We start from the raw sequence: 15,718 nt of genomic DNA on the forward strand, positions 1-15,718 counted from the left end.
GGTCTGTAGGTTCCAGGTCTAAGCAGGTTGCACAGGATCATGTCCAGATGGCTTTTGAATATCTCTACAACCTCTCTGGGTGACCTGTTCCAGTGCTCAGTGAACCTCACTGTGAAGAAGTGTTTCCTGATGTTCAGATTTGTTTCAGTTTGTGCCCACTGCCTGTTGTCCTGTCACTGGGCACCACTGGAAACAGTCTGACTCAGTCTTGGTTACACCTTCCCTTCAGGTATTTGTATACACTGAGATGTCTGAGCCTTCTCTAGACTAAACAGTCCCAACTCTCTCAGCCTTCCCTCATATGAGAGGTCCTGCAGTCCCTTAATCATCTTCATGGCCCTTCTCTGGTCTCTCTCCATTAGCACCATGCCTCTCGTGTACTGGGGAGCCCAAAACTGGACACACTACTCCAGATGTGGCCTCACAAGTGCTGAGTAGAGGGGGAAGCATCACCTCTTTGACCTGCTGGCACTGTTCTTCCTAACACAGCCCTAAACACAGGCTAAAACAGGTCCTAAACAGGACACTGTTAGCTGCCTTTGCCACAAGGGTACATTGCTGGCTTGTGTTCAACTTTGTGCCCACCAGGACCCCCAGGTCCTTTTCTTCAAAGCTGCTTTCCAACTGCCTGGCCCTTAGCATATACTGGTGCCTGGGGTTGTTCCTCCCTTCGTGCAGGACTTTGCGCTTTCCTTTGAACTTCACGAGGTTCCTGCCGCTTGGTTCTCCAGAGGTTGAGATCTCTGGTACAGCCATTTGGTGTATCAGCCACTCCTCCCAGTTCTGTGCTGTCAGTGAACTTGCTGAGGGTATGCTCTGCCCCATGCAGATCATTCATGAGGATGCTGAACAGAATTGGAGCTACTGTTGTCAGTTTTGGTGTGCTGATGGTCGCTGGGCTCCAGCTAGACTTTGTGCCACTGACTGGATAGGAATTAGACATGAGTACTAGTATTGATGATACTAAGAACATACTGTTCTGTCATATAAATTTGGTCTCGTTGTGTAACAATAATAATAATAACAGAACTAGTGATATAAAGGTGTGTCTTACAATGACTGCTGTTTTCTCTTTTTTTACCTTGGTCCCTTTTAGAGATGGGGAATAGGAATTGGTTTGCCTTAGACCGTATGCTGAATCAGTGGCAGTCATAGTGGTAGATTGTAGTGGTTCCTACTTTTTTAAAGCTATGCTATAATAAGCTCAGGTTTTGTTACGCTGTTGCCTCACAAGTATATGTTGTAAAACCCTGACTTTGATTTAATATTTATCATTAATTAGGGAAGTGACTTGCTCCTTTATTTACAGACTTCATCAGCCCAAGCTGCTTGTTAACTTTTCATTCACTTAATATTCCTCATGTCAGTGATAAGCTCATGTTCAGAACACAGATGTATTAGCTTCCCTCCATATGGTGCTTTGTCTAATGAATCAATTAGCTATTTTGGAAAAAATCCTTGTGAAGGTTTGTTTTTTTTCCTCTTGGTGAAAAGTCATCCTACAAATGGTGGAACAGTCTTTCATTGATGCTTTTGTGTTTGAGCATATTTTTAGGCAAAAACTTTGCAATGGTTTTGCAAGGTTCTCATTTAAATTTTTTTTGCACTTAGGAAAAGCAGGGCTTTTTGTTTGCTTTAAAATTTGTATTTGGCAGATTTTGAAGAGCTATGCGAGTCAAACATATCAAGTGATACGCCTCTATTCTAGTAACTGTATCTTTGCCACTTCTATGGCATGCAGTCTTTCAGCTCCTTTGAGAAGTTATTTTTTTTCCAAATTCTTCACAATTCATTTAATAGTGCGATGTCTGTTTCAAACACTTGCAAAGTAAACATTTGCACATGTGAATAGAGTAACATTTGAATGTTTGTGGATTTGGCACTACAGGTTTGTGGAGTCACAGAAACTTCGGTACTTTTATGTGCCTTGCTTTTGAAGGACAAAAATAGAGTATCTAAAATCGGTATTACAATCAGTGTTCATACATTGTATGTCAGCACCCTGTGATTTTTTTTGGCCTGCTCAATATTAAGTTAAAATAATTTTTCAACAAATAAACTATCTATCTACTACTTGCGTTACCTTTTGATGGTGAAAATGTTTGGGTTTTTTATAAAACAATTAAAAAAGACTTCATCTTTGATAAGGTGTGGGTATTTAAAATATAACCATGTAAAACTTAAGAAACAATAAATTTTAAGATGGCTTTGCATTAACTTCTGAGGATTATAAATTCACAGTTCAATATCTTGTCAGAACATGGCAGTGTTTATCAATCAAGTCTATCAAAGTTTTTATAGTAAATGTTCTTTGCTGTGTTGTCTGGGGCATTTGGGTTACACATTTTTCTACATATGGTATTGGTTGTTACAGATTGTTTCACTTGTATTAGACTGATTAAAGGACAGCATTAACTGCTAACATAATACTGGACTCTCAGTTTAAAAACAAACAAACAAAAAAACCACAACATCCCCCCCACTGTCCTGTTCAGCTTCCTGATTGAGATTCTCACAGAAGTTGCAACTTTTCTAGAAGAGAAAAATTAAGCGATATCATAGACCCTGTTAAGGTGACAGGGAATAAGTGAGGATCATTTTATATTGATGAAATACAATTACTTATTACGAAACCGAGTTGTTTGGGTTGGCAGAACCAGTGTACCTAGGTACCAAATATAGCATATATGTAGCCACCCACAAGATACCGTAAAAGTGTATATTTTGCTGTTGTCTTCTCAGAGTTATTTATAGTTCCTATGCTGTTTCGTCCTTCATTCCATATGTAACTGCTGCAGTTACTGGTTTTTCTGTTCAAAGTAGGTGAAATACATTTTGTACTGCCAACTGGGTTAAGTTGCATTATAACTAGTAAAATAGTTTGTTTTTAAAAAGGCGTACATAAAACTTTTTATTGGAGAATCTTATCATCATGTTTTTGGAGATAGCTTTAAAATAATGATATAAAAATAAAAGTTATACTAGTCTTTCACATTTCTTTTTCAAGTAAGAGGATATTAGAACACCCATAAAAACACTGTAATATACTTGTCTTGGAAATGTTTAAGGGGACGTGTCAGACTTGTTTCACTGTCTAAAATATGCTTGTTAACTTTAAATATTACGGTAAACTTCAAGAACTTCCAAATTTGAATTTCTTAATAGGTGTAATTAGAACTAATTATTCAGCAGTGAAAATCTTGCCAAATCTGACCTTGTTTTTCATTTTTTAGCCTCTGGATAGCAGGAGTATGTTGTCAGTGTTGAGATCACTGCTGAATTTTTTGCTTAACTCACCCCCCTCTTCTTTTGCTTCCCATTCCACCCAGTACCTAATTGTATTGCCTGCTATGGAAAGCTCATGATCCTGGTTATGTGCCAGGGGTTGGCTGTTGTCACTATTACAGCTGTGTGCAGCTCTAAATAGGACCGGTGTTGCACAACACATTTTTCAATACTTAGTATTAAATATAAATTCTCTAATTAGCCAGTCACAAAAAAATTGCACATGTGTGTCTGAAACGTGACAACAAAAAAGATTTGGTGTAGATGCTAGGTGCTATCATGTATGGCCTCTTGGAAAGTGTGGCTTAAACAGATTAAATGATTTCTTGTTGTTATGTTTAGAATATATTGGAAATCATTGCAGACCTGCAGCTGAACTGTTTCCCTAACAGAAGAAATATTTTGGTAATGTTTAATGGCAAGATAAAAATGAGGTCAAATAATGTAACACTCAAGACTTGTAGCATCTTCAATATTGCATATCTAAATATTAGCACCAAACATCCTTTCTGTGTTCATGTATGAGGTGACATGGCAAGATCAGCATCATAATTTTACCAGAGGAAGCTGTTTCTTTAACAGTTATCTGTCCCTCTCACCTGAGCTTGAACAGCAAGCAGCCAAGAAACTGTAACAAGATTATGATCATGTGAGGAAAAAAGAGACAGGGATAGAGAAAAGGGAGAGGCAGTAGTGAAAGCGCATCCTGCAGAAGCTGTCATTTATGGCTGCCTTTTAAAAAAACAAAACAAACCAGCAGGGATTTTAGCTGTGTGTTGATATTTAGAAAAGCAATATTGTTTTAAGTTGCAGCTTGCTTAAACATAGCATGTCTGGTATTGCTGTGCTACTATGCTGCTGCTTTACACCTTTTTAATTTCTTTCTTAGAATCAATTTACCGACGTGGAGCCAGAAGATGGAGGAAGCTGTACCGAGTGAATGGGCATTTGTTTCAAGCCAAACGTTTTAACAGAGTGAGTACTGTTGCATAAAATGTTGGGTTTTGGTAATGTTCTGTGGTAATTGTTTTCTCAGTCTGTGCTTTTTCTGTATTTGAATGTTGAAAAGAAAGGAAAAGCAAGATGCTTATTCATGTGACTTCTCAGTCTATACAGTGTTATTCAGGTCAACAATCAGAAAAACTTGAAAGTCTTTGAATCTGGGGTGGAGTTCATAATACGTGATTAGTGGAAATTATTTTTAAAGTCTCTAAAAAAACCCCTGGTTTTGTGACTGTTTAAACTGATGCGTACTTAGAGCAGCTTTTCTCCTCTCCACTCTTTATGTGATTGTTTGCTTGTTAGCATAATCTTTTACCTTCAGTACTTTTTGTCGTTGTTAAAGATTTGAGCTCTTGATGTTAGCTTTAACTGTTTTTAATCTGAGGTATTACATAATCTAACTAAGAAAAAAATTATCTGGTTTAGTGAGCTAAAGTACAACTGCATTAAGAATCTGACTTAATCCACATAAGCAAGGGACTATAGCTTTAAGGCTGAGACTCCTCCTTCAGTTATCCCATTATGCCTAAGTATTGCAGCATGTATACAAATGTAGTATACACTTCTGGGAATTCCATACAAAACTGAGTACAGTGAGGTGAGTTAACTTTTTGATTCAGCAGTAACAATTTTTTTAAATGAAACTAGCATTTTTTTTCTTCCCACCCTGAAACTGCATTGAAAGAAGGAAAAGCCCCTTAAAACTCAGTATCTTACCACTAGATCTGTGAAAAATGTTACATATCTGAATAACATGTATTTGTATGATGTGGTGTACCAACTCAATTTTTTTAATTTATAGTATGAAACACATACACTTTTTTGTGCTTATTTGCTACATAGTTAAAACATATTTCTTTGAAATGTTGCGAATGCAAACTGTCACATTAATAATACATAATATTATAGATAATGATATTTTAATTGAAATCAGGCAAATAGTGAGTATACGCATACAGATTTTGAAACCTTATTAGTATGCCCATTTATCAACAATCCTAAACAAGACTACTTTGTTATAACTGTCTGTATACAAATGAAATCGTATAAAGCCAGAACACAAACAATGTCCAACTGAAGTTAGTAATAAAGTTGACGTGAACTGTAAAATGAGATATTAAAATGTATAGATTAATAATAAATTATGGTCATATGTGTGTGTTACTGAATTAGATACCAAATTTTAACGTTGACTGAATTTTTAAGGCTAGAATACTACCTTATGAATTCATTCATAATATTGAATATTACCTTATGAATTAATTCCTTTTTCAAAATAACCTTTTAAAACTTTTTCCGGTAATTCAGGTAAATGAACACACGCAAGGATCTAAACTGTAATCTTATTGACCGTGGTATAACGGTTAACTCTTCCTGCTGTGTTTGTATGCATTTTGGAGAGCTAGAGAGGGATACCTGTATTATTGAAGGAATTTGGGAGCTGCCCCCACATCCCCCCCTTTTTTTTCTCTTGCTTCCCTGCATCTGACTGAAGTAAATGAGATTTATTTTCTTGTATGTAGTTTCCAGGGCCTAAGACATTTTATTTAGTCTTAATATTATTGCTGACAAACCTATACAAGAATGAGAAGTCTGATGGACCAGGAATTTTGAAAGAAGTGACTATAGATGTCCAAGGCTTCCTCTCTTATTAGGCAGTATGTTTTTTGATTCCCCCCCCCCCCCCCCGAAGTGTAGTTGGGGTTTCTCCTCATCAAAGAGGACTCGATGTACAGATGAATGGGATGTAGTTAAGTTTTGTTTTCTGCAACTATCAAAGCATAAGAAGGGCAATACAGAAAATCTTTTTTAAAATGATCCATTCTTTGATCTATTTTTTAAATCTTTTTTCCTAATACTGCTAGTAGTAAGGGTTTATGGTAGCTTTAATGCTTTTGGGCAGGACACCGTGTGTGATTCATTAGTCTGAGGATCTGAATAACCGCACTCTAACTTGCAGTTTGCCGAGAGGAACAGACTTTCACTGTTTTGTGGCTTTGGGACAGTTGCAGAGTTCTGTGTAAGCCTGAAATGGGGGATTAGTGCAGGACTTCATGTGCAGCTTGCAGAATGATAGGCAATGTCTTAGCCTGTTACGGTAATTACTGGAGAAAATTTGCAGATCTGGAATAATGAATAAGTCTTCTGTTGGCAACCTGTGCACTGTGTAGAGGGATAACTGAGACTAGGTGACTTCTTGGCATGTAAGAATCTGAGATTGCTATTTGGCACTTTGGGTAAAGTGAATAAAATGACCACAGCACACATACACTGGAAAATGTATTTAAAGACCTGCCCTGTCAAAGTCAGCGGTAGAATGTCTGGCCTCCTAATTTGTCCTCATTTTGATTATTCAGCTGCCATTTTGTTGCATGTATAAAAAAAGGCCATGTATTTTTTATATTAAATAGTGCAACCAGTAGAGGTTTTATATCAGACTTGATAGAAAAGAGTTCTAATTATGCAAAGTTTCTGCTGATGTTCTACCACTGCTGAAGTATATAGGTGCAGATATAGAACGCTATTTGTACTTGAACTTGTCTCTAACATTTTGTGCCAGTGTTCTCCAAAGCAGTCAGTTTGGGTGCTTTTTATGCATAATTGTGTAGTACAAATTCCTGTCAATTTTGGGTAACCTATTTCAGAACAATATACACTTATTGTCTAAGAATGATTTGCTAGTGTTAGTCTGTAATGTGTTCTGTGTGCTTGAGATACTTGTTTTCTTAACGCTCATTAAAAAAGGACTGCATGTAGCTGAATTCTAAGTGTAACATTCAGTTATTCAGGAAACTCCGGATATTCTAGAGGAATTATTATTGAATATCTATTAGGAGGTGACTAGGATGGGTTCTTGTAGGGTGGATTCTTGCTGCTAGGTAACTACTCACCTACAGAAAGAAATTGATAATTGAATTTATAATATGCATTCTGGCTTTTAGAGAGCGTATTGTGGCCAGTGCAGTGAAAGGATATGGGGTCTCGGAAGGCAAGGCTACAAGTGTATCAACTGCAAACTGTTGGTCCATAAACGTTGTCATATACTTGTTCCACTGACCTGCAAAAGGCATATGGTAAGTTCGCATTCTGTATCAGGCTAAGATGCTTCATTGTGTCCTGTGTTGCTGTTTATAGATGTGCATCCGAAGTACTTAAATGCTGCGCATGTTTGTAGGTTTGTAACGCTTGGTGGCATTTGGTGTTCAGCTTCTGAAATGTCTATGGAGGATAAGCCTTTGGATTGTGAGCAGTAGGGACAAAGTGAGAAAAGAAAACTTGTGATGTGATTTAAGTGTGAGCAAGTTTGAGGTTTTCTCCAGTAGACATATTGTATTTTACAGCTAGATAAAGAATTGCCACTGACAATCTTTGTGTTGTTCCTTTTAGCCCGTGGGAATGTTTTAAGAACTAAGGCGTTTGTGTGTGTTTTGCCTTTTTGCTTGCAAAAAGGCTTTGTTGCTTTCATGTTCTTGCCATCTCAGTTTCTCCAGTACTGTTCTCATCCTCTCCATTTTGTTCATGTATTCCAGTGGCAATGCTAGTGTCTTTCCTAGGCTTTAACCATTAATCTGTATCCCTGAATTTTAGCCCTTCCTCAGGGAGAGATGAGCCTTTCCTCATTGCAGACGATAACCAGTATCTCACTGGTGGTTGCATTGTGTTTTTTCTAACTCAAAACTTTAACCAGTATTTTTCTTTATTGGTATTGCATGTGACTTGACATTAATAGTTTCTTTGCCAGCTTATTTATGCATGTTGCTATACCTACTGCAACGGTCCTACATGTCTCATTGTGAGTTGTGAATGAGACCAGTGTCCAAATGTACTATAAAACTATTTGGTATTGTGATCTTTACCAATTTATGCAACACCCTTGCATAATGAGTAACAATTCCTGGTTTTTAAACAGGAAAGGAATATGCTAGTGCTCTAAATTGAGTGTGTAACATCATGCTGAAGTGTTTACTGTCTTGCAGTTCCATGTGAAACAGACTCAGAAGTCTTAAAGTTTGAACTTAGCAATAAAATATGCTAATCTTACTTTTAGAAGAGAGCTAGATGTCTGTTGTGGTTGTGGAGAATGGTTGACATAGCATTTAGGCTTTTGGTAGGCTGACTTCTACAATGCATTACAAAATATTAATATTTGGAAATACTTTTTACAAAATCCAGTTTTTATTCTGGAAGATACAAATGTAAGGTTCTCATTGTATTGTATTACATGGCAAGACATACTCACTTAAAAGAGACTGCATAAACCAATTTTCTTTTTTTCCCCCTATACAACCTATGTATTTTGCAAGGATTCGGTCATGCCTTCCCAGGAACCTCAGTTAGATCATAAAAATGATGAAGTTGACCTCCCTTCAGAAGAAACTGATGGAAGTGAGTACTTTCTTTTTAAGTTGGCATTCATGTGTTACCCCACTTGAAGGCCCAATTTCCAGTCTACCTGTTTGGGTTTTTTTAAAGTTTACTTTGGATTAGCTCTAGTTTAGTCCCATGGACAAAATGCTTGTTAGGGACTCAATTACAGGAAATGTACTCGGGAAGCATATCGTCTGGTTTGGTTTCGTCCTCAATTCATATGCTCTGAAACCATTCCAGAATATGAAGTTAAGCATGGAGCAATTAGCAACAACAGATTTACTTTTTAAAAGAAACAGAAAACATGCACTTCAGATCCAGACTATGGTGTTAATACAAGTGCACCCTCAGACTTCAAGTATTTCTTAATTTTGTGCATATTGGAGTAATCTTCCTAGGTTAATATTTTTGATGGTTTAACCTGTCTTGTTTTAAGGACCCATTTATCATACCCATTCTCCAAAATTACTCTGGCCTTTGTCAGATACTGTTATGAGCTCAAAGGTTCACTGATGAATTTCTTACTATCTCACAGTTGGTTGTTTCTGCAGCCCTTAGGATCTGCTGTCAGGATTACAATAATAAGTGGAAAAATTTGATCAAGTGTCCCATAATATTTAAAGCAAACTGTTGACCCTAAGCTACTAAATCATCTTTCCATGTATCAGTTTTTTAAATTATTTCTAATGAAGACCTTAACCACACTACTTGTTTGATTTCTTTTCCAGTTCCATACATTCCTTCAAACCGTAAACACGACATTAAAGATGACTCTGAGGTATGTTTTAGAAATATTTTTGTAATTCATATTTACACATTCTTAATCACACAACTTTTTATAAAATAGCTTATTATTTGTCTTATTTTTTCCGCTACCTTTTAAAAAAAAAAAAGTAGTCTGGGGTTTTCTTTCTGAAAACAGGTGGGGTTTTTTTTAAAGCATTTTTGTTGGACTTTTCAGGTTTCCTCTGTATTGTTATCCCAATCATGATGTGAGAGAGACTTTTTTTTTCTTTTTCTCCCCTCCATTCATGTTGGAACAAGAGTAATTTAGCAGAGGGTTTGACTTTATTGGTCCTTGCAACAAATGGTGGCTTTGACATTGTTTTGTTTGCTCTCTGTAATGGATGTATGCCCTTTATCACCCTCAGGCTACCTCTGCAGGCTATCATTATGAAAGTTGGTTCAGTCTGATAATACATTAACTGTCCAGCTCTGAGATGTTTTATATAAATAATATCTAACAATTTATAGACAGCTCCTGTGGAAATAAAAGTAGAATAACATACACTTAAACTCTCTTTTTTCATCTCTTTTGTAGATGGTCTAACACAATCTCTGCATGCCAAGAATGTTGTTCCCTTAAAGCAGTTTAAAAAAATCCCAATACACTTTAAGGGCTTCAAGTAATTTCTTTTAAAATGCTTCTGGCATATTTAAAATAAATAGCATGCACTCTGCAGAATACTAGCAGTTAGTTTATCCCACTCTTAACAAGCCTGCACCTTTTCCTCTACCTCCATTACAATACTTGTCACTACCATTATTTCACACTTGAGTAGTCCTGTTCTCGGTTAAGTGACTGCCTTATTTTCATTCACGTATCTTTAGATTTTTATATCAAACTCAGCAATGGAAGGGTATAAATTTAAAACATGTCAGAGACTTTTTTAATTGCTATCTAGAATTGCTGACTTGGACTGATTAGTGCTCAGATAGATACTGTTTGTGTTTAAAATTTGGTAGGTGCTGTTTGCTCAACTGTCCTGAATTATGCTGCTCTGATCTTCCCACCTTGCTTTTGAGCTTTACTAAAATAATTTAAGGTATTCTACAGTGAGGAAGTGGCATTCTGGTAGCTTTGTTGACTAGAATCTTTAAGCTCAGAGCAATCTCTTCTAATAGCAGTCAATCCTAGATCAAGATTCTTTATATAAATACTTTCCATAGTTCAGCAGAATGCTGATCTGTCTACAAGTACAGTAGTGTGAGGTCAGATAAAAATAGGCCACAGAAGTATGTCCAAGCATTGTATATGTTGGTAAAACATGAAATGTCAAAGTACATGCTGCATTTGTCTAGTTCAACTGCTTGATCTTCAGTCTTACATGCTCACATCTAATTTAGCAAACAGTCAAGATAAATTTTGTTTTTTAAATAATTAATTTAAAAATAACATTCTTTGTAGTGGAATATTTTCTGCAAGTTCTCACACTTGAGAAATTGTCATCTACTTCTGTATGTTCCCCGGTACCTATTAGAAATCCACATTTTCATTAAAACTGTAGTGAACTTGTTAGACAGCTGTTGCCTAAACTTAAACCAAGACAGGTATAGTCATTAGCAAATTATTGTTTCCTTATCTGTCTTCTTTCCAGACAGCTTTTTTAAATTTGTACTAAAATATCTGTCAGAATATGAAAGATGGTCTTCCGTTAAGTGCAAAAGATAATTCTACATGGCCTGTGCTTGAAGAATTAGAATTAAACCTCATTTCTCAAGGCATTGCCTTCTGTTTTCTGGTCGGAATAGTTAAATGATTCATTGAATGAACAGCTGCCTTGAAAAACACAGTAGCTTTTAGTAAGAGCAAAACCAATACCAACCAAACATTTCTAAACAGATGTATCAGAATTGGCCATTCAAATCTGTGTGCCAGTGATAATGGCAAGCAAACTCAGCAAATTCTGTCCAGTGGTTTTGAGACCTCTTTGCTTTAATAGTTATTTGTTATGAAAATATCTTCTGTTTCCAACATCTGTTTCTTTTTATACAGGATATCAAACCAGTCATTGATGGAATGGATGGAATTAAGATTTCTCAGGGGCTTGGACTACAGGACTTCGATTTAATCAGAGTTATCGGACGTGGAAGTTATGCCAAAGTTCTTTTAGTTCGGTTAAAAAAGAATGATCAAATTTATGCTATGAAAGTAGTGAAAAAAGAATTGGTCCATGATGATGAGGTAAAAGTCTGTGTTAATTGCATTGCATTACGTATTGTAAAAACTTTAGTATGCTTTAACAAACATCCAATTTAAGAAAACAGCAAAGGCTTTAGGCAACATTTCTGTGATGGAAGTTTTACTGACATTTGAACTAATTTGTGATCAACTACAATGAAGCACCAAGATTAAATCTGAGAGAAGTGTCCCTTATTTTAATAACAATTAACAATTTATTAATAGTCTTAGTAGAATGCATGTGAAAAGTACTCCAACCTGGATGTGCTAATATGTAAGTAATGAGATAACTAGGGTAGAATTTGGGCACTTAATTTTAGAAGAAAACAAAGGTGTTTTCTAAGGCAAATGAATGTAGCCGTTTGCAAAGTATTGTCTGTATTTCAAAATAGGAGCTGGAGCTGTTCTTATAGTCACAGTTACAGAGCTTATGTGCAAGTGACATGGTACTCTGGAATATTTTTTTCCATGGGTTTAAAAAAACTCATGCTGCTACCATTTGAGGTCACTATGGTTTCAGTGGCTTTTAAAAAAAATTCTGTCTGCCGCAGAAATCAGTGCTGCATTTATTGATCATTTTCAAAGTCCTGTTGAAATTTTTTTCATACAGGATCTCAAATGCACAAGTTGGGGGGGGGGGGCGCGGGGAGGAAACAGCCCAGCCCTTCATCTTTTTCCTATAATATTCACACTTCTTGAAACGTATAGATTTTATATCCATTCTATTTTTTTCGTAAATGTGATGAGCCAGTCACAGCAAGCAAGCAAGGCAGATTTGAACCACCTACAATGCTGTTAGACTGGAACCTGCTGTGTTAAGTAATGGAACAGGGGATGGGGAACTGGAATGCATGTGGTCAGACCACAGCCCTGATAAAACAGCTGACAGAGTAAGTGTTGTGAGGCTACCAGCTTTATTGGAACGCTGCGGTGTGACATGCTCGTGCAGGAGTGGCAGTGTATAAGATGGGGCACACAACGTATGATGCCATTAAATACTTGAACAGTAAAGTAGTACTGTGTCATCCCGTCTGGGTGGATTCCCAAACTGTACTAAAACTAAGGAAAAAGAGAGATGGACAATCAGTCTCACCTGGTAGGGAATTTCTTATATAGCTGTCCTTACAATATGAAGTGAATTTTTCAAATAGAGTGTAATTCTTAGGCTGATGATGTTAAATTAATTTTGTGCTGTTAGGAAAACTGGATTTTGTGAAAGTAGGGTGTTGGAAAAAAACAAACCACGTTGTTTTAAGTACTGCTTGTGTTGGTAGTTTCAATCAGTTTCTATGGCTGCCATTTTTTGTCATTACTCTAGAGGCTAGGGTTGGGAGAGTAAGGTTGTAAAGTTCTTCTAAAATACTTTGGCTTGGTCATTTATTTGACTTCTCTTTTTATGACCAAAGATTAAACTGTGTAGTTTACTTATTGTTTCTTTTTTAACACGTGTTTTTCCAAGAAGGTAGAAGCTAAAGAGAGTATTATTTAATGAGTTAAGTAGTTGTGACTGAGAATCAGAGGGTAGATGAGAAAAGTCTTTCTCGAATAGTGGCTATCATACATAATTACATAGGAAGATTGAGCTAAGTGGTTTTTCTTTTGTATAAAATAAGCTGTATAATGACATTCTGGGAATTGATAGGAAACTCACTGAATTCAGTGAATGCATGAGATACTGCAAGTAATGGACATTTCGCCTAGTAAGTGTTTCATGGATAAAGAAAATGAATTGCATAGCAAGTATCAATATGTTTTAAATCAACTAGTGCTCTCCAGGTAATGGTTTCTATTGGAGAGAAGTAAAGGTAGTTTTTTCTAAATGAGATGGGAGCAAATCAAATATCTAGGCTTCTGCTATTACATTTTTCTAAGCTTGATCTTGTTAACAGTAGTGCACTAGTATAATCTAATGTACTAGTACACAAGTACAATACTGAATGGGTTACTCCAAAGACTCTTAAAAAGAAGCTCATTCAGTAAAACCAAAAAGAAGAGGACATGCTTATTGTTTGATTCAAAAATGTATTTTTTGGCTCATGTTTGGACCAAGGTTTAACCTTCCAAGGTGGTGTTTCTTCGGGAGTGTCTGAACACAGAACCGAACAGATTTATTTATTGATGGTGACATTTTGTGATTTCCTCTGAGACTTTAGTTTCACTACCTGTCCTTGACAGGAAGCCCTGGTTTCTCAGTATCTGTCTTAGTTGTCTTCAGATAGTTTGGAAAGTGGAAATGGAGAATTTTTGGAACAATTATATTACTAGTTGGTTGGCAGGGTACTGAGTGTTTGCAGGGTGGAACGTGATCGGTATATTGGCGTGAAGAGTGAGTATCTACTGCTAAAACCAGTTGTCCATCAGGTTTAAATTCTATATGGCCATATGAAAAATGATTAAATGCTTTGGTATGGATCTGAATTTTGCAGTACTACGCTAGTATAATTCAAATTTTGGTAGATTTTTATTATATGGTATTGCACTGGGTATTCAGGACTTCTCCTTGTTGAAGTATTAAAGGTAGTCTGTGATACTTTCAAGAATTATTTTGGTTGGACAAGCTAATTGGGGTTTGATAGTTTCATTGAATTAATTTTGAGCTGCAGATGAGCAAATGAAGTTCAGTTTATTTGAACCTTTCAAAAACTGGAGATTCACATTGCTTGTGTTACTGGCATGAGTTGTTTCAGCAGCCTTAGGATCATTTATCTAAGATAATTGAGTTTATTTTTATGAACCAGTACGAACAATGTATCAAATATTGCAGACGTATGATATTTTTAAATGGCTTAAATTTTGTGCAGACCTTTCTGAATGGTTAAGAAACTTCTGAATATATAATTGAATTACAATGTCTTATAACTTCCTCCAGATTTTAGGGGGTTTTGTCTTTCTGAAGAACGTGTATGTAACGATGACGGTATATGTAAGGGAGCATAGATGTTCACAATTTCTTTTCTGGGAATACCCACAGTGGTTATCCAGCAGGAGTTCTGATTGTTCAATTACTCTATTTCAGGATATTGATTGGGTACAGACAGAGAAACATGTGTTTGAACAGGCATCCAGTAACCCATTCCTAGTTGGTTTACATTCATGCTTTCAAACAACAAGTCGGTAAGAAAGATCTGAAATTATTTTGTTTTGAAAATCTTGATCATTGTACTAACTGCTTCTCATAAAGCAAACATAACCACTGCTATCACATAGTCAGAAATTTTTGGAAGGAAGCATCAGTATTTGTCAGGGGTTCACTAAAACAACGAAGCCAGTTCTAGCAGGGTACCTTAGCCGGTGTGGTGTGGAGAGAAAGACAAGGTTTTCCAGGTCCAGATCTGAAGAGAGATGATGAATGAGAACAGGGAGGAACTGTGCGTTGTCTTCCTGAGCACAGGCCATGCGGCTTCAGGAATAGGAGGATGGCATCGGGATAAAACAGCTTTGTAAGAGATCGTTTATAATACCTGATTCTACTGTGGAGGGCTGAATCAGTTCTCAGAGGGCCAAACTGTAGTTCTGTTCCTCAAAATAGCGTAAGAGTTGGGCTGCTCAGTAATAACAGTTTCTTTAAAATAACTTAAAAACCTACATGTGTATGAGGTATTTTTGATCTATATGAGGCTTATGAGCCCTTAGCACATATTGATGAAGTATGTGATTTAATTTGAAAAAGTGTTCAATAAACTCTTAGCTACTTTGAAATACTAACTTTTTGTCCTTGTGTGCACAATCCAAAGTGGATTATTTGCTGTTTATTTTGCAATTGGAATATGAAGAAAATCAAGAATGTTTATGCCCATGCTTATGTATGTTACTGGGGAATTTGGATGTGTGGGGTTTTTGTGGTTTGGTTTTGTTTTTTTGTTTTGATAGGCACCTGTTTACTGTTACACTTTTATAATGCCTAGTGCCATGTGTATCATAATTAGAAGATAAAAGTAATTTTATCTGGATTACTTGAGTGGCATGCAGGGTAGTATACAAATGGTTTTAAGAAGTCTTCATGGATTACCTAGTCATTTATCCTTAAGAATAATCACCTGTTTGTTCCAGTCCGTATTATCAATTTTTAAAATACGGAGCCATGCACTGTACCATTTCTTC

General features: G+C 36.4%; 1 protein-coding gene across 1 annotated transcript in view; it reads left to right on the forward strand.

Moving 5' to 3' along the window:
- Positions 1-15,718, forward strand: part of PRKCZ (protein kinase C zeta) — a gene marked incomplete at its 5' end in the record, with an annotated part of 65,213 nt that overhangs the window by 25,290 nt on the left and 24,205 nt on the right. The window contains 6 exons of the mRNA XM_082009402.1: positions 4,175-4,260; positions 7,230-7,361; positions 8,592-8,673; positions 9,384-9,433; positions 11,432-11,620; positions 14,634-14,731. Of these exons, the coding sequence (XP_081865528.1) occupies positions 4,175-4,260; positions 7,230-7,361; positions 8,592-8,673; positions 9,384-9,433; positions 11,432-11,620; positions 14,634-14,731 (637 nt within the window). The remainder of the gene's footprint in view (positions 1-4,174; positions 4,261-7,229; positions 7,362-8,591; positions 8,674-9,383; positions 9,434-11,431; positions 11,621-14,633; positions 14,732-15,718) is intronic.

Source organism: Phaethon aethereus, assembly GCF_964289735.1.
Source record: "Phaethon aethereus genome assembly, chromosome: 21".
In the NCBI taxonomy this organism is placed as follows: domain Eukaryota; kingdom Metazoa; phylum Chordata; class Aves; order Phaethontiformes; family Phaethontidae; genus Phaethon; species Phaethon aethereus.